The sequence below is a fragment of the Marmota monax genome, unplaced genomic scaffold, assembly GCF_021218885.2.
Source record: "Marmota monax isolate L192 unplaced genomic scaffold, Marmota_monax_Labrador192_F-V1.1 WCK01_AAM20220418_F8-fsc00115, whole genome shotgun sequence".
In the NCBI taxonomy this organism is placed as follows: Eukaryota; Metazoa; Chordata; class Mammalia; order Rodentia; family Sciuridae; genus Marmota; species Marmota monax.
In genome coordinates, this window is record NW_026694419.1 from 2946725 (window position 1) to 2969287 (window position 22563).

The 22563-nt window shown below is 39.3% G+C and overlaps 1 protein-coding gene across 2 annotated transcripts in view; it reads left to right on the plus strand.

The window, feature by feature from the left end:
* Positions 1-365: 365 nt before the first annotated feature.
* Tpd52 (tumor protein D52) overlaps positions 366-22563 on the plus strand; it is a 107687-nt gene continuing 85489 nt past the window's right edge. Inside the window, exons 1-2 of one of the 2 annotated variants that reach the window (XM_058570711.1) lie at positions 366-533; positions 1830-1859. In XM_058570711.1, coding sequence (XP_058426694.1) covers positions 515-533; positions 1830-1859 — 49 coding nt within the window. In that variant the 5' untranslated portion in view covers positions 366-514. The remainder of the gene's footprint in view (positions 534-1829; positions 1860-22563) is intronic. The other variant, XM_058570713.1, reaches the window with a different exon arrangement.

Here is a 22563-nt window from a genome sequence, read left to right on the forward strand (position 1 = left end):
ACCCTTCCTGTGGTTTCTACTCTACAAGTGCATGAGAACAGGTGCTCCCAGAGGCGGAGAAAGGGCACCTGCAAAGCCCCGGAGGAAACTTTTGATTTTTATAAATAACTTGGTGGAGGCACACGAACGCCATCTCGGTTCCCAAGCCCTCTCCACGCGGCCTCCATGGTGAGCCTCTCCTCGCGGCCGTCCTCCTCCCTTCTCCCGGCTGATTTCCTGCCCGAGCCCCAGCCGCGACGCGCCCGCCTCGCCGGGCACCGCCCGCCCGCGCCGACGTGGCGGAGCGCACAGGTCGCGGGTCAGGTGGTCGGGTGACGCCCCGGGTAAGCGCTCCCGCCCCGGGCGGGCGGTGCCGCCGCGCCCGACGCCTCAGGGGGTGGGGACTTCGCAGGAGTCGCGGCGGAGGCGAGGAGGAGCTCCGGGCGCGGCGCGGCACGGCGCGGCTGGCAGGGGCGGAGGCGGACGGGCTGCGGGCGGCAGAGGCGTAGAGGACGCGAGGCGGCCGGCGGGAGACATGGACCGCAGCGAGCAAGGTGAGCGCGCGGCCGCGGCGGGCTCCGCGGCTCCCAGGGCGGGGGCGTTCGGCGGGCGCGGGTTCGGCGCCGGGCTGCGGGCGGCCGGGCAGGTGCTGAGCCTCTCCGGCCCGAGCCGCAAGTTGCTTCTCCCGGATCCAGATCCGGTATCCTGGGGTGGCTGAGCTGGAGGGAGCTGCCCTGGCGGGCGGAATCGGTACTTGGGTGTGTGTGTGTGTGTGTGTGTGTGTGTGTGTGTGTGTGTCTGTGTGTTGGGGAGAAATGGAGAGAGAGGGGAAGGACCTATAGGAAAGAGGGAGAGGGAGAGAAGATTCTGGGATGCAGAGGAGGTGCTGGCCAAGCACCCAACGCTTTGGGCGTACAGTACAGCTAGAGCTGGCAAGTGATGGGAACCAGGAACTGGGGGGCTGTGGGTCGGTTTTTTTTTTTTTTTTGTCCCTCAATAAGGACCTCAGAATGGGTACCTGACTTGTTGAGACTTTTTGCCTACTTGGAGTTTAGGTGCTTGGTTAAGATTTTTAGTGGTCTTTGATCCTGTGGCAATGGTTTTGGAAGTAAGGTATTTGACATACCAGGTGTTTCCAAATTGTGGAGTGGTGTCTGTGGGTTTAATTTGGGGGTGGGGTGGGGTGCGGGAGGGAGCTTTTTATATTGAGGGTTTTCTTTTTTCCATCAAGGTGAAATCCCACAGGACAGAACCCTTAATTTACTGTAGCTCTATTTTTTAAGATGGTAACTTAAGTGAAATTGCCTTCAAGAGAATCCTTGTATGATGTGTGGTAATATTAGGGCATAATTTTTAGATTTAAATATTGCTTCATCCTAGAGATCTCTCTGCTGATAATAAACCAGACTAACGTAGATATGCATGGCAGGCCTTTAAAAAGATACACAAATGCTAAGAAAAGATAACAAGGTAACATTTGGGAAGTAGGAATAGGAATCATTCCTGTTTTGAGCCCAGACACAACACTTAACCATTTTTGCTTATTTTCTTGCAGTATTTACCTTCATTATGAGTTTTTATGTAAATAAAACCATATTCCACATATACTGTTTTGTCTTTTACTTCTGATAGCTTGTAAGATAGAATCTGTGGGATCCTCTGACACTTGTTTTCCTCCCAACCCCTCAAATTAATTTCACACTTACCATGTGAGTGCTTATAAATCTTATGTACAATATGTTTTATACATACACATGTTATTCATTATATATGTATCTATATGATCTATATGCATGCATACATTATCTGCTAGATTTTCAGCTTTCTTTTTTGTTGTTGTTTTATGCTAGGGGTGGAACCCAGGGTCTCAGGAATGCTAGGTAAGTTGTATACCACTGAGCCACATTCTCAGCCTGTTTTTAGCTTCTTAAGGTCAGAACATTCCATCTTTGATCATGTGTGGTTGGTTGGGCAGCATGGTGACTTGTACATAGTAGACCCTCAAATGAGTGAAGAAATCTCAACATAGGTTTTATATGTATTGTTAGAAGACTTGGGGGCCACCGTGGAAACCAGCCTTACTCTGGATTTTAATGTGGGTGATGGCAGAGGTAAACATGTACATGGATATTTGTATACTCATTTGTTTTTAACATAAAATTGCTTTTAACATAAATGAAGTTTTTAGAGTAACTGAGCTTGGTACATGCCAAAGTAGTTTAAGCAGCTGTTTGATAAAGGTAACTGGACTGATTAGTTTTAATATGTTGTGTGTTCTGCTTTGCGTGGTAACAATTGCAGTACTATTGCCATATTCTAACTTTCTGTGATTTTATAGAATTTTTTTTTTAAGTTTCTAATTCTAAGAAAGTTTAATTAATCCTTTGGCTTAAGGTAAGTCTATAATATTCAGATGGTGTCTTTGGTTGGTTGAGATATTCATTAGTTAAGTTAGTCCTTGTTTTTAATTGTCCATCCTGGAGGGCTAGGGAAATCCACCTTTTTAAAGTGATGGACAATGTGGTAGGCTCTAATGATAAAGAGGAGTTCCCTGCTTTGGGAAGGTCTGTTGGCTTACTCCTATGCTTTGCCATGCTAGATTTATATGGCCTTTTCTTAAACTTTTGCTTCTGTCTGCCTGTCATTTCATCTGTATGTTCTCATGGCACACAGTCAGGGCTCAGCAGTGTGTTGACTGGCTAAAGTGTGAGGGAAAGGTATCCAAGAGCAGGTTCCAGTAACTGGAACCTCTGTCTCTCTCCAAATTGATCTCTTGTTTCCCACTGCCTCATGTCCCTTTTTCCCTATTTCTCAAGAAGCAGAACTCTGAGGTTGGGAAAAAAAGTTGCTGATAAGGCTGTGTTGGGCTTAGTGCATAAGCTTACTTCGAAGGCCTTTGAACTGGTAGTGCAGAGGGATCTGTCTTAAATGAATCTGTATCAAGATGTCTGGCTTAAAGTGAACAAGGTGGAATGTTTGAGTTTGATGTTCATTAGCAAACTGTGTTGACTGAGATAAGATTTATAAAACTTTGTGATTGTCTCTTGAATTGTGATGATTTTTTTTGCAAATTATTTCAAACCAAATCATAAATTTTTTTATGATTTCTTTATTTCTTATGTGCATGAAGTTTTCTTAAATTTGTCCCTTAAAAATCAAAACTCTCATTACAAAGTTAAATGCCCTCTTTTCTTACATGCATTCTTTATTGAAAATGTCCTGCTTAAACCTTATAAGATCTCAAAATTTGTCCGTTGCTGGGAATTTTATTAACAGCTGCAAAGTTTAAAAAAGGAACTCTTTTCGTTGTGTTTTCAGCCATATATTCTAATGTTGTGTTGTAGGAAGACCAGAATATTTTCTACTTTCTTCTATACCCAGTCCTTATATACAATACTCTGCTTACAGTGAGAGTTCAAAAAACATTCAGTGATTTGAAATACCTTAAACTGCATAATGTCTTTCAATAATTTCTAAGCATTAAGCTAACCACAATGCATTTAATGTGTAAGGCATTTCCCAGTGTGACTGGCTAACTAGAGCATACCTTATGTGGAAACGAAACAAAACTAACAACAACTCCTCCCCCCTCCCCAACTCCTGCCTCCTTTTATAGGCTGGATAAATATTTATATGCAAGTATTCTCTTATGTAAGTTTAGTTTAGCATTATTTTATTGAAGCAGAGATAGTCACCTAGCCACTAAGAATTTTAATAGTTAGAATTAAAGGGGAAAAAGCCAACTTTATTACTTTCAGAGGATAGGGGAAGATTTCTGAGGCCAAAAACCCACAGAGGGGAGGCTGCAAGATAATTGCCACTATCATTTCCTCATTGTAATTATGCCTTAGGTATAACACAAATGTGGCATGTCATTTATTTAAAAGCAAAGCATTTATAGAGAAGAAAGGACACCATTGTGAGGGTCTGCTCACAGTCTCTAGCTGTGATCTACCTAGGCTATTAATTTCTTTGGTCAACACTCTCGATTTCCATATGGTGCTAATGTCTTTGTTAGCCCTCCTTCACTTCCTGCATTTATTTTTATGCAACAGCTTGCCTAGTCTCTGGAGGAAAAGCTGAGTGGTGGGAGGGGTTGTGATCTCTTAGCAAGATCTCAAAACAGAATAATCTATGCCTGCAGTAAAAACAAATATTATACATGCACAGTTTAGAACACAAAAGAATACCTCAATCCCCCAAACTTAAAGCTACTGAGCCTTTTGTTGCAGGCTAAGCTTATTTTATTTTCCTGTTGGGGTTAATTATTGCTGCTTTAGTTGTTGACTGTTGTAAAATAGTAAATTGTAAATTGTCTCTCCTCTGAGACATTCCCAAATTTATTTAAACTGAGTGGTTACCAGCTGTGCTGAAACCATAATTTTAGCATGTCTTTTTATCTAAGACAAAAAGGTAAAAATGATAAAGATATTTAAATAAAAGTTCATAAAGAAAATGTTTGAATGTAAAATTACTTTGTTTTTTGTTATCAAGAATAGTTGTCCATTTTAGAAAAATCAATAGTATAGATTTAGAAAAAGAAAATGAAATCACTTGTAATCCTATTCTGGAAAATTATAGTTAACATATTGGTTTGTTTTCATCCGTATAGTTATTTAAAATAAATCACAAAGCAGTCTTATTGAATACTCTACATTTAAACTTTAAAAAAAATAAACTTGATGTATTTTAAAAATATACTTCAACATCATTTGTCTAGTATTCTCAAGTAATTAATGCACCTGATACAAAACTCAAAATGACTGAAAGGGTGTAAAATTTAAATCTCTTTGTCATTCTCATCTCCTTGGCTATTATTTCTCTTAGATAACAATGCTGTCATCTTTACTAGTTTCTCTGTTCATCCTGAGAGAGTCTATGTATGTTTGTATAGATGTACACATATACTTAAGCACGTATGTGTGGCTTATATAAACTAGCATATAAATTGTTAAGGACCCAACTTTCTTCATTAAATATAGTATTTGTTTTACTGATCGCTCAACACAATATTATTATATGGAACAGCTTTTTGTTGTGGTGGTTGTTATGCTGGGGACAGAATCCAGAGCCTTGTATATGTTAAGCAGGCACTCTACCAGTGAGCTATAGCCCAACTTACAACAGCTTTATTAAAAAAAATATTTTTAGTTGTAGATGGACACTATATTTATCTATCTATTTTTATGTGGTACTGAGGATCAAACCCAGTGAGTGCCTCGCATGCTCCAAGCAAGCGCTCTACCATTGAGCTACAGCCCTAGCCCCTAGAACAGCTTCATTTTTAATGGCCATTTGTACATGTCTGTTATATATATACTATTTTGTGTCTGCATTAGGCAATTTTTAACCCGTTTTGTTGTATCTTCCCAGACGTGAAACACCTATAAAAACTTATATTGAGCAACGAATGATGTCACTTATAGTAACTCTGAAATAATATTTACATATTTATTATGTTTGCAGAATTGAAAGCTTGGGATTCAGTAAGTTAGCTTGTTCCATGCTGATGGGTGTTTTAAGTGTGGCTTTATAGGGGAAGGGAAATTTCTTCTCTAGTTTCTCAGAGTTTTCTAATGGGCTAATGTATAAAGTCAAATCAACAGAAGAAAAATACACTCATCATATGATTCAAATGTATGATATTTCAAGATCATTGTACTGTCATGTGTAACTAATTAAAACAAATGAAATAAATTTAAAAAAAAGAAAAAATATACTCATTTATAAAAGTATGCAAATTTATTTAGTTTACCTGTACAGGGGGGCCACTCACAAGAAAATTGAAGACCCAAATAAGTGACTAAGTTCTAGGATTGGCAATTGTGAAAAAGTAACTAAGACAAAGATTAGTTTAACAAGATTTGTTGGTATAGATTTCTCTTTGTCTTCTATGTTTGCTGTAAGAATGTTTCTTTTTTCCTGTGTAGGAAGGACATTGTTCATATGCAAGTTTCATCTGATTGCAGGAAGATAAAGGATGTCAGAATGCCCTGCTATTATTCAGGGTCATTTAGCTCAAAATAATCATTAAGCCAAAATGGAATGTTTTGGTGATGGTGTGTGTTGAAAAGCTTTAGCAGATATATACCTATATATGTATATAGATCTATACGCATATATATGCATCATTTTGCAAAAATGCCAATATGTCTGTAGGAAGAATTCTTAGAAGAATGTGACTGTTCAGTTTTGATTGTGCCAAATTCTGCTCCATAAAAGTGGTGCCAATTATACTTCTACCAGCAGTGTGACCGTCTGCTTTCCTGTACCACGTGGCCAGGCTGTTCTCACACTTTTTCAGCTTTGCTTATCTCACAGAAGAAAAGTGGCTTCTCAGTGTGTGTCTCATCATATATCCTTAATATGAAGGCAGTTGTACTTCTGATATGTTTTAGATCTAGATTTCATTTTTTGTGAAGTTTCTGGTTGTAGTAACCTTTGCCAGCTTATCTATTATGTGTTTTTTCTCTTTGTTTTGTAATGTGTAGGTCTTTGATCATAATGTGAGTTTTTAATACACATTTTTCCTAGTTTGTCATTTCTTTTTTTTTGATTTTAGTGATTTTTTCCCCCCAACCAGAAATACTATTTGATGGCTTCATCTGTGGATTCTAACTTTTGAATCATTCCTAAAAAAGCCTTCCTCACTTTGAATTTATGTTTTTATGATTTTATTTTTTACATCTAAATCTTTCATCCATCTGGAGTTTATTTTGGCTGGGCGTGGTGGTGCAAGCTTGTAATCTCAGACTCTGGAAGCTGAGACAGAAGGATTCCAAGTTTGAGGCCAGCCTCAGCAATTTAGCAAAGGCCCTCAACAATTTGGTGAGTTCCTGTCTCAAAAAAAGACTGGGAAAGCAAATCTGGGTTAAATCCTTAGTACCCTCCACCCCAAAACAAAGTGACTGGAGTTTATTTTGATTGAAGTAAATTATGACTTTTAATACCTTACCCCTCTCCCCTCTTTTGGCTACCCATTTGCTTAACACAATTCATCACCCGATGGATTTTTCCTCTACTGATTTGAAATGCTACAGTTATCATATACTATTCTTTTTTGTTGTTATTGTTATGCTGGGGATTAAACCCAGGGCCTTGTGCTTGTGAGGTAAGCGCTGTACCAACTGAGCTATATCCCCAGCTGTAAATTCTTAGCTTATTTTTCCCCCTTGATATATATGTTCATTGCCAACAACTAAACTGTGTAAATTATTGTAGTTTCATAAAATGTAAAAATGCCTGGAAGGGGATCACTTCCTTGATTACTCCCCTAATTACTCTCTCTCCCTTTTTTTTGGTGATTAGATTTTTCATGCCAGATTTTATTTTCAAATGAATATTACAGTCGACTTATATAGGTGAAAATTCAACAGAAATGGTGTTAGCCTAGCTGTTTGTCTTCTGTCCCCTTTCTCTCTCTTTTTCAGAAATTGGTCTGTTTCTTTATTGAACACCCCAATAATATGTCCATCAGGTTCATATTATATGTTTTTTTAATCTTAATGTTTAGGGTACTATTAGATAATAAGACTTTGCCATAGCATTATAAATGTTTCCTAAACCTGTAATATTTTATGGTTTCACCCTTCCACCATTTGAATATTCATTTAAATGTTTCTCTGTTAGAGTATAGATTGTGTTCCATTTCAGCTACTACAAATAATGCTTTAAGAGAAATTATTTTAAGATGGAATTCCTGAGACATCAAGGAGGTGAAATGTTTCCAGCTTTAAATATGTGATATCTTAACAATTTTTAAGTTTAACATACAGTAGTGTTAACGATATGTACTTTATTTATCTCTGGAACTTTTTCCTATTGCAAAACTGAATCTAAACCCATTGAACAACAATTCCTTCTTTCCTTCTCCCCTGTCGTGGTAACTGTCATTCCTGAATTTACTGTTTGACAAACCTCATGAAGGAGGAATCACTTAGTATTTGTCTTTTTGAGATTGACTTATTGTGCTTAGTATAAAGTCCTCAAGCTTCATCCAGGTTGTAGCACGTGGCAGTTCTTCTTTCTTTTGGGAGATGAATAGTGTTGTATGCATACCCTGCATTTTCTTTATCATTCATCTCTCAGTGGACATTTATGTTGCTTCTATCTTTTGGCTGCTATGAGTAATGTTGCAGTAAACATGGACATGCACATCTCTTTGAAATACTGTTTTCACTTCTGTTAGAGATGTCTCTAGAAGTGAGATTGTTGGATGGTAGGGCTTTTCTACTTTTAGTTTTTAGAGGAACCTCAATATTTCCTCACATGTCTATACCAGTACATATTCCCACCAGCAGTGCCCAAGGATTATCCCAGTTTATCCACATCTTTGCCAACACTTCTTCTTTCCTTTTTACCTCTTCTTCCCTCTCCTTTTCCCTGTCCCTCTTTCCTCCCTCCCCTTCTGCCATCCTAATGGGTGCAAGGTAGTGTTTCATTTTGGTTTTGATTTGCATTTCTCAAATGGTAAGTAATGTGTGTTTTTGAATATATTTGTTGGCTTTTTGTGTATCTTCTTGGGGGAAATGTTCAAGCTCTTTGACTTTTTTTTTTTTCCAGTCAGTTTACTTATTATTGAGTTGTGGGAGTTCTTTATTCTAGATACTAATTTAAGAGTAAATGTTTTATAGATGACATTTTTGGATACATTGCTTGGCTCTTGAGTGACTTTTTAATACTTCCCTCTATCTTCTCTCTTTAGATACTTCTGTAACCAGTACTAAAAAGAGTGGTTTCAGAGAAGCTATTAATTTATATACTTTAGTATATAAACTGTATTTCATATTAACAGCTATATTCATATTGCAAAACTGAATCTAAACCCATTGAACAACAGTTATAATTCATAATAATTCATAAGCTTTAAATAACAATATTGTATATTGCTATAATTTTGTTATTATTGTAATCTCTGTTGTAAATTGCAAATTTTTATTTTCCAAAGGGTTTGGGATAGAGTCCTCTATCAATACTTTTTTTTAAAAAAAATTTATTTTTTAGTTGTAGTTGGACACAATACCTTTATTTTACTTATTTGTTTATATATGGTGCTGAGGATTGAACCCAGGGCTTCACAGGTACTAGGCATGTGCCAGACACCTCTATCAATACTTTTAATAACACATTTTCTATACTGTTCTATCAAAGTTAGTTACTTGCTTTTAATGTGTCCTGATCTTAGGACACATGGGTGGTCTCAATATATTTTAGAAGTAGTTTCTTTGAAACTAAATTTCTAAAAGAGTGGTGTCAGAGAAGCTATTAACTTCATACCTTAGCTTATAACATAGTATATTTCATGTATAGCATAGCACCTATGCTATATTCTTTTTTTTAAGAGAGAGAGAGAGAGAATTTTAATATTTATTTTTTAGTTTTCGGCGGACACAACATCTTTTGTTTGTGGTGCTGAGGATCGAACCCTGGGCCTCACGCATGCCAGACGAGCACGCTACCACTTGAGCCACATCCCCAGCCCACCTATGCTATATTTCTTAACTGCAAAACTGAATCTAAACCCATTGACTAATGGTGTGGAATATATAATTCATGAACAATTCCTTTATAATAATTCATAAGCTTTAAATAACTTTAAATATTGTACATTGCTATAATTATTCTTTTTTAATTAGTTATTCTTAGCTACTTGGGAGGCTGAGGCAAGAAGATTGAAAGTTTGCCATCCTGGGCAAGTTAGTGATATCCTGTCTAACAATATAAGAAAAAGGGCTGAGATATAGCTCTGAAGTAGGTAAATGCCGGTTTCAAAAAATGACATAATATAATTTTTGAATATAATCATACTGTACCTTGATAAAGTTTTGGACTATGAATTTATGAGGATTAAATTAGGGTTTATTGGAACTATTGTGGTATGGAAATGAAGCTTGTGGTTCAATCAGGAGGGCTGAAGGAATAAAGATAAATAGTTTACCCAACTTGTTGGAAAATGTACTTGGCTAGAAATAAAGTGTCGCTAGAATATTTTCTCAGCACTCAGTTCAAGGGTGTGTGTAGTAGGTACTCCATAAATATTTGTTATATCACACTCACATCAGCTGGAAGGACTTCTAGCATAAATAGAGTCAGATGGGAGTAGACAGAAAAGGCTAAGAATTAGTGAAAGAAAAAGGTTTGGCAGGGAGATAGGAGTATGTGTTCCAAATGTGCTTAAGGTTTTATATATAACTACTGAAAATCTGATCTGTAAATAGAGGAGAAATTGGAACTCTGCTTTGGAATTCTACATGTAAAAATGTGCATGTATACATAGAAGAGCTAATGTTGGCTAAATTTTTATTCTTCAAAGGGTGTGGGATATAGTGCTCTATCAATCTATCAATACTTTTAATAACACACTTTCTATGCTGTTCTGTCAAAGTTATTTACTTGCTTTTAATGTGTCCTGACGTTAGAAGACATGTGTAGTCATAATACATTTTAGAAGTAGTTTCTTTGAATGTCACTGAGAAGGGTGTGTTAACAGTAGTGAAAAATGCTTACTACTAGGAAAAGAGAACAAATACTCAATAAAGAAAAAATGCAGCCAGGTGTGGTGACACCTGCCTGTAATCCCAGCTAGATGAGGGGTTGAGGCAGGAAAATTGAAAGTTTGAGCCATTCTGGGCAAGTCATCGATATCCTGTCTCTAAATAGAAAAAGGGCTGGGATATGGCTCTAAGATAGGTAAACAAAACAAAGCAAAAAACAAACAAAAATGCAAAATTTGCCTGTCTGGGACATTTGCAAAGGAAAGACCCTCCTACAGAGGGTCTCTCTTATCCATGGAGATTAGATACATCCTAGGGCCCATAGAGGATGCCTGAAACTGTGGATCATACCCAATCCTGTATGTACTTTGTTTTATCCTGTGTGTGTGTGTGTGTGTGTGTGTGTATGTCCCTGAGAGTGTTTAATTTGCAAATTAGACATAGTAAGAGATTAACAATAATAACTAATAAAAATAGAATAATTAAAACATTGTACTATATTAGAAGTTATTTAAAGCTTATGAATTATTTACTTCTGGAATTTTCCATTGAATACTTTCATACTGTGTTGAAGCAGAGTAATTGAAACCACAGAAAATGAAACCTGAATAGGGAGATTCTCTGTATTACCGTCCTAGGTGATGGTGCCACGTGGTCTTTCAGAGCTCCTATTAACTTTCCTACCTCTTACCTCCTCAGTGGTGTAGGAGCTAGGACTGGCAGATGGGGAAGCAATCTGAATGACTACGGCTTCCCCAGACTTACTCTTCTGGATGTGGAGAGCTGTACAAAAACTTCATCCCAAACCTCTTGTCTATAACAAAATAATCTGGGTTCCAAGAAAAACTTAATTTAAGTTTGCTGCCCAGTTTGGAGGGATAGGAACGTGTCCTAACTCTTTAGAAGTGTTTTCCTGACAAGTAATTTAAGCAAAATTAAAATCTGGAGGGACACAGCTTCAGTCCTGTGTTTTATTTGCTAAAGTTTTCCAGCTGAGGTTTAGGGAGTGTTTTAGTAATACTACTATTACCAGTAGCTGCAATGTTTATTGAATATTTTCTGTATGTCAGTTTCTGTTCTAAATGCTGTTCTGGTTTAAGTTTTTAAAATCTTGACAACAAGCAGGGAGCAGGTGTTGATAGTGTCCCTGCTTTACAAAGGAAACAACCAGGCGTGAAGGGATGGAGTAATAATAACTTCAGGGACACAGAGCTTGGCACAGTTGGAGAGCTTGGCACAGAGCTTGCACTTTTGATCTGTGATGCCTTGATAAAGAGTACATGACGTCCTTACCTATTATACTGCCTCAAAGTTATACAGCCTCTTTTGTTTCCAAAGGTGGTGTTCAAGAGTAGCATAGCTATGGCAGAAGCTACTAATGGCAGCTCTAAGAAGCAGATGACCTGCATGTCTGTCTTTGTGCTTCAGAGCTAACTGTATATGTTCGGGCAGAGTGCAGAATGTGAAGCATCACCTGGGTTCAGAATTTGACTTCATCATTTTCTGTTTATGAGACATTGGATACGTTGCTAAACCTCTATTGAGATTGTCGGTACTTTAAATATTTGTGAAAATTAAGTAAAAAATCTGTTGAGTAGCACTGGTGCTCCATAGATACCAGTTCTGAAATTGAGTGGCACGTATTTCTGGGGAATGCTGACTCTGTGGTTCCAAATACAAATTATCAACATATTATTTATTTAGAGACAAATAGGATAGAATGACTGTCCCCAGACTCATTGGCCAGTCTGGAGGAAACAAACATGCAACTGGGCCGCTGTGGGGAAATGAATGTTGTGAGAGCCACACAACCCTGCCAAGGAGGAAGTGAGCAGTTTCTGCTGGGGTCATCAGAAAAGAACCCAAAGATGACCTTTGAACTTGGACTTGAAGGTTGCTATGGACTGAATGTTTGAATTCCTCCCTAAATTCACGTGCGGGAGTCTTAATCTCTAATGTGATATTTGGAGTGAAGTCTTTTGGGAGCGCGCAGGAGTGGGATTAGTGCCGTTTATAAGAAGAGAAAATCGAGAGGTGTACTGCGTCTACCCTGTGTGGATTCAGCAAGAAGCAGCCATCCGCAAACTGGAAAGAGCGCTTTCACCAGGAATTGAATCTGTGGTGCCTGGATCTTGGACTCTAGTCCAGAACTGTGAGAAGCCAGTGTCTTGTTGAAGTCCCTCAGCCTGTAGTATTTTGTTATAGTAGCCTAAGCTGACAAAAGATGAAGTAGGACTCTCCTAAGTGCAGAGATAAAGGGGCAAGGAAGGAAATTTACCATGAAGATTGAGCATGTGCAAAGGTGCAGAGGCATAAAACCACAAACAACACAAATGAAAAAGTAGGCGAGGAGACAAGGAGAGTGAGGTGCTTGATTCCTGAGACTTCTGGGATAGAATAGGTCAGATGGCAGAGGGTAGGGTAAGAAGGGAAGAAGAGAGAAAAGCTTTCAGATTGAATGAAGGAGAAACTGGAATAGTGAATACAGAAGGAAGAGCAGATACCAGGAGGGAGATAAGGAATTTGTTTTGGGGGTACATTATATTTGATGTCTGTCCCAAGTTCCAGAGCTGCATAACAAACCTATCCAACATTTATTGTGGCACAGACCTGTGATTGGAGAAGGGCCTCTGAGGACAGCTATTCTCATTCAGCCTCAGCTGTAAGGATTTGAAGACAGAGGCTGGGGTCTTCTAAAACCTCACATGAGGGATGATTGGTATCAGGAAGATTTGAATAACTGTGTTCCTTGGACAGCTGTCTCTATTAACCTGGTCTTGTGCAGCCCCCAGGTGCCCAGACTTACTGGATGTTAGCTCAATGCTTCCCAGGAGGGACCCTGAAGGAGGCAGGGACAAGCTATATGGCATTTGATGACCTGGCCTTGGAAGTCAGGAGGCCTCACTTCTGCATCATTTGAGTGGTTAGAAATGTGTCCCCAGCACCAACTTACGTTCAGAGGGGAATTAGACTTCACCTTTAGGTGGGAAGAGTCAGTGAATGTGTTCATGCTTTATGATCACCAGGTCTTTGTGAAATTTCCAAGTGGATAGGTTCAGGAGCAGAAAACATAGATCTCCACACTAACAAGTTGGGCAGGATTAGATCACAGTTGTGGAGATGGCCTGGGAGAAAAAGTAGAGCTGAAAGAAAAGAGAACCTCAATCGTGGGCCTTTCAGATGGGGGAGGGGAATGTGTGAATTAAGAAATAGAGTTAGACTTCCAAAGGCTGTGGAGTTGTAGGTCAAGGTGGGCAGGTATAATTATTCCAGGCTTATGAATAGTGAAACAGAGGCATCCAAAAAGGGAACTCTGCTCTTTGGATAAGTCAAGGGGTGTTTTGAAGGGAAATTTGGAGTAGGAGGTGATGACACTTTGTTTGTCTGCCTTTTTTTGGGGGGTGGGGTATTGGGGTTTGAACCCAGGGGCACTGTACCACTGAGCTACATCCCCAGCCCTTTTTACTTTTTCTTTTGAGACACTGTCTTGCTAAGTTGCCCAGGCTGGACTCCAAGGCTCCAAAGTTGCTGGGATTGTAGGCATGCACCACTTCACTCAGTGCTTGCCTATGTGGAGTGTTGTTATTTACTTTGGAAATGGAGAGGATAAGTCCTTTGACATTTGTGAGTTGTTTGTAAAATGAAAGAGAAACCGGAGGGCAAGGGAGGAAAAGTGAGTTTGCTATTTCTACATATACCAATGGTTTTAGTTAAGATGCTTTTAATGCGAAATGTATTTTATTTTATTTTTGGGGGTAGTGGAGATTGAACTTAGAGGCACTCTGAACCACATCCCCAGCCCTATTTTGTATTTTATGTAGAGACAGAGTTTTACTGAGTGCTTAGCACCTCACTTTATGCTGAGGTTGGCTTTGAACTCGAAATTCTCCTGTCTAGCCTCCTAAGCCACTGGGATTACAGGCATGCACCACCATGCCCAGCTGCAAAATGTACTTTAATAGTGATATTATCGGGTCTGACCTTCAGGGAGCTCAAGTCTGTAAGCAATAATTCACTTCAATGTGTAAGAGTGTTGCGGAGAATAAGCACTTATTAACTATTTCCTTGGTGAAAGTTTTATACTTTCCTTGGGTGGTCTGATCACCAGAGAAGCAATTTAGCCTAGAGGTGACGTTACAGCAAAATTGTACTGCTGTTATTTTAAAAAAATTTAACCAGCGGTTTCAAAGGGCAAACTGAAGTTGTGAGTACTTGCTTTCCTCATGGAGGGTCTTGGCGATGGGATTGATTTGTGTGGTGTCTGGATTTATCAAATAGTCTTGCTCATGTTTTTTTGAGAAATAATTTTCATTATTTTTCCCCTTCCCCTCAATTCCTCTTGTATATAATATAAGGGGGACAAACGAATGTCAGTAGAGGGGGCAGAGAGAGAAGAGGGGAGGGGAGGGGAGGGGGATAGTAGAGGATAGGAAAGGCAGCAGAATACAACAGACACTAGTATGGCAATATGTAAATCAATGGATGTGTAACTGATGTGATTCTGCAATCTGTATGTGGGGTAAAAATGGGAGCTCATAACCCACTTGAATCAAATTGTGAAATATGATATATCAAGAACTATGTAATGTTTTGAACAGCCAACAATAAAAAATTAAAAAAAAAAAAATAAACCAAACACACACACACACACACACAAAAAATTTTCATTCTGCAGTGCCAGTTCCCTAACTCGGGTGAAAGTCAGCTCTTTCCTTCAGGTCATCTTTGGAAGATAAACCTGTTTGCCCTGTCTGCCTTGCCTGGTGATTTTAAATGGATTGTTACTGATCATTGCTTCAGGGATTCAGTGAAAATTTGACTCATAGTAAAGATAACATGACAGATTTTTCTTGTTTAGGATCTTTAGAATTCCTTCCCAAACTTTCTTCCTTTTTATTGTTTTAAATTCCTCAAGAGGGGACTCCGATTGGGCTCTGGCCAGGGCTGTGGTCTCTGCAGAGCACATTCTCCTGGTGCAATTATTCCACTCATAATCAAAGCAGGTAAGTCTGTTGAGATAGCCAACTTCTCAAGGTGCTCCAGATAACTTTGCTCATTTTCTCCAACGTCTAGGGAAGTGCAAACCTCGTCAGTGTGTCCACTTTCTTGTTTTCCTCTCTGCAGGTACCTTTCTTTCAGGGCTTCTACCTCCCATTCTTACTTTCCTATCCTTTTTCTTCACCAATTCCCTTCTTTCTCTTTTTATCCTTTCCCATTTGGAGCCATTAAAATGGAACTCAAGTGTTTTAGGAATTTCATGAACTCATTCAATGTGCTTTATGTATCCTATTAATTTATTTTTGTGTGCAGGAATAAGAGAAAAATAACTTCTGAAAATGGATTTCACTTACTGTGTTCATTTATTATTCATTTCATTGCTTTTTCAAAGCTGATTTAGTGTGGGTGGGAGAAATGCTTCAAGGTTTAAAAGAAACATTTCAAATTGTTAATTGATGATTTAAGAAAATCATATTTTATTGGTTAGCTTAACTTTTTGGGTTTCTCTGGGCCAGCAGAGAAATAGAGGCCACAATAGCTTTCCCTTAATGTTATTGTCATTTTAACTTATTAGAAGATGAACAGGAAATTTTGAATTTTTCTTTCTCAAATAAAGGTTTTGAGGGAAAGTGGTGAGTCAGTTGTTGATTCTAATCTGGCTTCATCCTAGGACCTGGACTTCTGTGGTATTTATTGTCTTCGTCCCCATGGACACTGGCCAGTGCTCAGAGCTCCTGCTCCTGCGGTGCTAGAATTCAGGAGAGGATGCAGGTTGGGCCTGTGTCTTTCTGACTCTCCTGCCTCTCTTGACCAGAACACCGGCCTGCCCAGTCACTTTTTTGCTTTTGACAGTAACATACACTTTTTTAGGTGTGTTCATTTTCCTAAAGTTAGAATATGTTAAATCTCTTATCTTTGCACAGTGAACAAAGGAAAAATGTCATTGTGCTCTTCATAGTGTGGCAGTTCTACTCATCTCTTTTTTAAAGGTTGGAAAAGGTGAATGAGAGAATGCAGAGGGTGAGATGGTTGGTCTGGGCTGAAGAATTTGGAGTTTTTAGTTCTTTTCAACTAGTACTGTATGGAAAAGAAGCAATTCCGTTTGGTGGTGATACTAACTTGTATCATGCGCTTCCTAGGTCCTGGCTGCAGCCCTACATTTATGGGCGAGTGCCTTAATTGATCCTCACCTCAGCCCTGACAGCTGATGTACTTTTCCTTTTCCTGTTTACTGATGTGGGAGTTTAAAGCTCATGAGGATTAAGAAACTACCCCAAATCACTGAGTTTATCTGTAGTCTTACTACCTGTTTCTGATGTAGAAAGACCTTATTTTAAATGAATTTGTTATAGATATTAATTTGCCAAAATGTAGTTGATTTATTTAATAATACCAAATCTCAAATAAGGGATGGAATTTTGGCTGAGAATTATTGAGTTAATCATGGGTGGAATGTTATGGTACCTGGAGAGCAAAATCTTTGGTTTTGCTGTAGGCCATTTTGGAGAGAAAAGCCCCTATGATGCAGGAGAGGGGAGAAGGCAGTGGTAAGCTGTGGAAAGTGCTGAGGAAGTGTTCTGCTCACCCCTGCCCAGCCTGCCCAGGGGAGTTGTAACTGCCTTTGAAGAAGTAACTGTTCTATGGAGGCTGTACACCTCTATTGTTTCCAGCAGAAGCCTGGGCAGGCCACTGTGCAGCCCTGTGTTCTTGGAGACAGCTGTGGTCACCTTCAGTTTCCTTCAATTTCTGGGCTTTGTGAAGTCAAATCAGCTGTATTTAATGTATTCAGTATTTTTCTATGTTTTCAAGTAATTACCTTTTTTTTTTTCTTTTGAATCAGGGATTGAAACCAGGGATGCTTAACCATTGAGCCACATCCCTAACCCTTTTTTATTTTGAGACAGGATCTCACTAAGTTGCTTAGAGCCTTGCTAAGTTCCTGAGGCTGGCTTTGAACTCATGATCCTCCTATCTCAGCCTCCAGAGTTGCTGGGATTACAGTTGTGCTTCATCATACCTGACATAATTATCACTTTTTTTCTTTCCTAAGTTACACATAACTTTAGTGAAGAAATGTATAGGAGAGCATAGCAATGAGACATTTTAATAAAACTAGACTTTCATTAATTTATTTATGTTTATATGTAAATAAATTAATTATTAGAACCTAATACAGTCTTAAGCACTCTTCTACATTGACTTGTTTGTGTCTTAAGAGTCGATGTTTCTTTGAATATACACGTAAATTAAGGGGCAAATATGCTAATAGGAACATAAGCACTTCTAATAAGAGCGGAACTCAAGCAAGACCTCATTTTCTTTATTCACTAGCAGTGGTCGGCCCTCCCTGCACACACCCCGTCAAGCCACCCTTCAGGTTCTCAATCACAGGCCTTTACTTGAAGCACAGACTGCTTTTGTTGGCAGCCCTTCAAACTATCAGGTTTCCTTGGTTCAAAGGGAACCCAAGACCTGCTTGTGCCTGCCTTTTTTCGTGTAAGAGATCGTGTTTAGAGCTGGATTTGCCAGTCTCAGTTTGGATTTAAATGTAGTGGGTGTTTTTTGGTGGGGTGGGTGCAGAGAAGGAAAAATGTTTTCCCAGCATCATTTCATGCCCGTCTTGGCGCCCCAGGTGGGGTTTCCTTGTGTCAGCGTGGGCCTGTCAATTTCTTGTGGACGGGCCTGGCTCCTACATGCTTCTCAGCTTCCCCATCAGTTCTCTACCTCTGGATGGGGAAAAATGTCCAGGACTCAACTTGTTGCTGAAATGGGGGCCCGAGGGCAGGTAATGTCAATTCTGGCCTTCCTCCTTTCTTGAGTTGTTGCAGGCTATTCAGACAAGTCTGTTTCAGAATAAGTCTTCAAAGCCCAAGCCCCAAGAAGAAAGAAAGGTACAGGGCTCTTGTTACATGGAAAGCTGCTGATCAGGAAGTGCTGAGGCCTCTTCTGACAAATATTGACATAAAGGCAATTATATCTGATGTCTTGCTTTTAACTTGTTTCCTGACTCATGTAGGAATGGATGTATTCCAGAATGTTCATGTACTGTGTCTTATACCTGTCAAAAGACAGAATGACAACAAATTTAGTTACAGATCAAATTGAGTTTTATTTGAGATTCATTTAGAATGAGAACTCCCAGTGGGAATGATGGAACAGCGGGCTTTGTAAGGTGGGAACAAGAAAATGGAACAATAGGGAAAAAAAAAAAGATTGATTGACATCAGGTTACTTTTTTTTCCCCAAGGTTTAAAGCAGAGGGGACTTCCTTTGTTAAGCTGACTCGGGTAGACTGGAATCTTGTGTTTTCAGAAAAAAAGCTAGACTTTTTTGGGAATCTGCCTGTTCAAGTTTCAGTTTGATTCTGTGACACTTAGCAAAAGTTGACTCCATTTTTCTTTGATCTGCTTTCTTGGGCTTTAGTATAGCTGATTCTCAAACAAATGGCCTCTAATATTTTTTTTTTAACATGTCTTAAAAACGATTTATGCTGCTTTTCTCAAGTATTAAACATTTTCCCTTTAGAGGTAAAGTATATCTCACACAGTAGCAGATCCTTTTCCTTTTTGGATAATTGGTTATCCCTGTTTTATGAGACTATAACAACAACACTTTTTGTATTATCTTCTGGGGTAAAGACTAAGTTTCTTAAATGGATACAACTAAAAATCTGATCTTGTTAAAGGAATCAAAAGATAGACTGACTAGTGGGAGATGAGAAGAGTCGTATTTGCTTTCAGGTTAAAAAAGGAAATATTTTTTTTCTATACAATGGAAAATCATTGCTCCAAAAGTCGAACAGCACAAAGCTGTTTCTTTGTAGTTCTGCAGTCCCTTCTAGCATGGGGTCTCAGCAAATGTGAGGATGACAGAGGGGGCTGGGAGCTGCAGTGGATGTATAGTGCTAAAGACTCAAAAAAAAAAAAAAAAAAAAAAACAACAAAAAAACCCCCAGGACAACAAAAGACCTTATAAACATAGAGCTTTGCCAAAACAAGGTCTGCATTGTTCAGTCTTTTTCATCCTGTGGCTGCTAGCTGTCCTCCTTACTAGACTTGGCCACTTGTCATGTACTCTCTCCATGGAAGGTCCCAGTAAGACCAGCTCTTGAGGGTTTGAGTGAAATCTCTACTGGATGTGTTTTTGTGCCCTTTGTGATCTCCACTGTTGAGCCTCTCCTAAGGACCCTCATTCTGTTTCACTAGCTTTATCTCTCCCATTCTTGCATAGTTAGCCATTTCACTAATCCCCCCATCCCAGCACCTGTAGTATCTCAAGTTGCTTTTAATTTATAGAAGCAATGCACAAATACACTCTTCTTGTTTAAAAGTAAGTGAAAGAGAATACAGATAAAGCTCAGGGGTCTCAGTTGGTATAATTCTCTCTTAGTGATCTCTATGCCTGCTAGTGTAGACTAGGGGCTCTCAAACTGTAGGGGCATCCAAGGGCTTGTTAAAATATAAATACACATCCATCCACAGAATCCTAATTCAGTAGGTCTGAGATCAGGCCCAAGAATTAGCATTTTTAGCAAGTTCCTGGTAGTGCTGATGCTGTTGGTTCAGGGATCACATTTTTTTTCCCATAGTGTTTTATTGATGCAGTATAATTATTCATAATAGTGGGATTTATTATTAAATATTCACAGGCGCCACATTTAGTAACACTACATAGAACTGGTTTTTGTGTGTGTGCCTTTTTTTTTCTTGGTTTTGCAATGCAGGTGATCAAACTTAGTGACTCATGCATGCTAGACAAGAGCACAACTGCTGTGCTACACTTCACACCCTTGTGTGCCTTTATAAAAAGCAAATGCTAACACACTATTCTTGTTTTTATCAGCTTTGTGTCATAGAGACCTTTCTGTGCAAGTACACATTGGGCATTTCATTCTTTTTAACTGCTGTATAGTGTTCCACAGTATAAATATTCCTTAATTCAGCTTCTACTAATGGACATTTCCAGTATTTTTATTATTATGAAAAATGCTGCATTGCACCTCTTTGTATATTCCTCTTCTATGCAAGCATGCTTACCTAGGGTAATATGGAGCAGTGGAATTGCTCAGCATGCATACACATGTTTAATTTCATTTTGGGGCTAATAAATAATGGCCCCCTGACTTTTTGATTCTTATCACATTAATGCACAGTTCTAGGTAATTTGTTTTTTTCCTCTTACCAATTTGGGATTTCCTCAGAGTTGATAAAAAAATCATAAAATATGTGCTGGCTGGACCCTTTAAAAATTCAACGTGCATTGGGTTTTGAGCTGTTGACTAATTGAATTTTTTAAATAGAATTTCTAAAGCAGTGACATTCAGCGTCTGCCTACCAATACACCGAGGGATGAGAATTGCCCTCAGCAGCGACTCACTTGGATCCACTTCTAGGGGGTACTGATCTAAATATATTTTTTTTCGTGGGGTTGGTGCTTGGCCTTCCCAGGGGATCTCTCACCTGGTGTCAGACTCGACGTGTGTGTAACCAAGTGCAGCATTTTTGTGCCCTCCTCCTTCCAAACCAGTTCTTCCTCTTTTTCTTCTTGGACCTGAGCAGTAATGGGTGTTAAGTGAGTTGGGTGGTTTTGGAGAGGCCTGCTGTCATAGGTGAGTTCGAGCAGGTTGAGTGGGCGTTAATCCTGCTACTACCAATCCTTATTTTTTGGATTTCATGAAATGATGAAATCAGGGATAAAGAGAGCTCACACTGGATTTTCAACTCCTTCTTTTGCCAAGTCATTAAAACCAACCAACAAAAAGCCGCCTTCTTTTTATAAATATGAGATTTTTTTACCATCCCCCCCCCCAATCTGGAAGAACATTATCTCAGAATAAAAGGCATTACTTCTATGTTTAGTGTCAGGAAAATTGGTTTTTCATTTCTCCTTTTGCCTCATACAAGTGGAAATGTTGATGTGGTATAGAATTGTCCTGGTTTTTCAAGGAACTCAGTCATTTCTTGAATAGGTTTGATGGCTGGTTCAGGCTGGACTGGATGGTCATGTTGTGATTGTTCTCTGCCTTAGAGGCTGCTGGGCATTCGGTGGGCCTGGAGTCTGTGGTGTCCTGAAGGAAGCAGCATTCTTGTGATTCTTAGAGTTCCCATCCTTTGAGCACCTGCTGTGTTCCTGCACTGAACTAGGCCTGGAGAAGGAATGGTGTCCCTGCAGGACAGCAGCTCCTGAATACAGCTTCTTCAATAGTGTACAATCTGCTGTCCTGTGAAACCTTCTGTGCTGATAACTTGCCATGCCTGCTCAGATATCACTTGCCATCAGAATCGACATAGATCTGTCACTTCTGGACACTGCTGGGCTTGAAGATCTCTGCTGTATCTGAGAGTGTTTTGGGAGGCATTGCTACTCACTTAGCTGCAGGCAGGGTGGGGTCAGGCAATGGCAGCCCTTTATTGCTAGGAAGTCTTCATATCTGTTCCCAACTTCTGTGCTTCTGCTTTGGGATGTGAAAATAACCCTAATACGTGACAACAAAATTTGCACTAACGTTAACATCCAGGCTCCCTAGATATGGAATGGCCCTCCAGGAAGGCTTCTGCTGAGTCTAAGGTAGCTGTTAATTTTAAACCTCATGTGGTATGTGGAAACAAATTAAAAAATAACCCACAGAATAACTCTTTGCAATTATAATTCTTTCCAAACAATGAAGATATAAAGGGCTTATTAGGTTTTAAATAGATACTGTATGTTTTTAGTTTTTTTGTCATTGTTGTTCTTACATACTGGATGAGGTGCTAAGGGGATTGAGATGACCTGAAAACTTTGAAAAACATTTCAAAATGGACACAGAATGCCATGCAAGAAATGGAAAAGGAGTCGTGTTGGGCTGGGATGTTACTCAGTGGCAGAGTGCTTGCTGAGCAGAGGCCCTTGCTTTGATCCCAGCATAACTAACACATACATACACACACACACACACACACACACACACACGACATCACAAAATATAGAAGGGACAATCCAATACCTTCCCACCCCAAGTAATCAGTTTTGGACAGTCTCTTTCTGGGTTTCAGTGAATCTGAAGGAAGAGGTGTCCTTGAAGGACAGATGGTACGCTCTAAGCTGTGTGTGC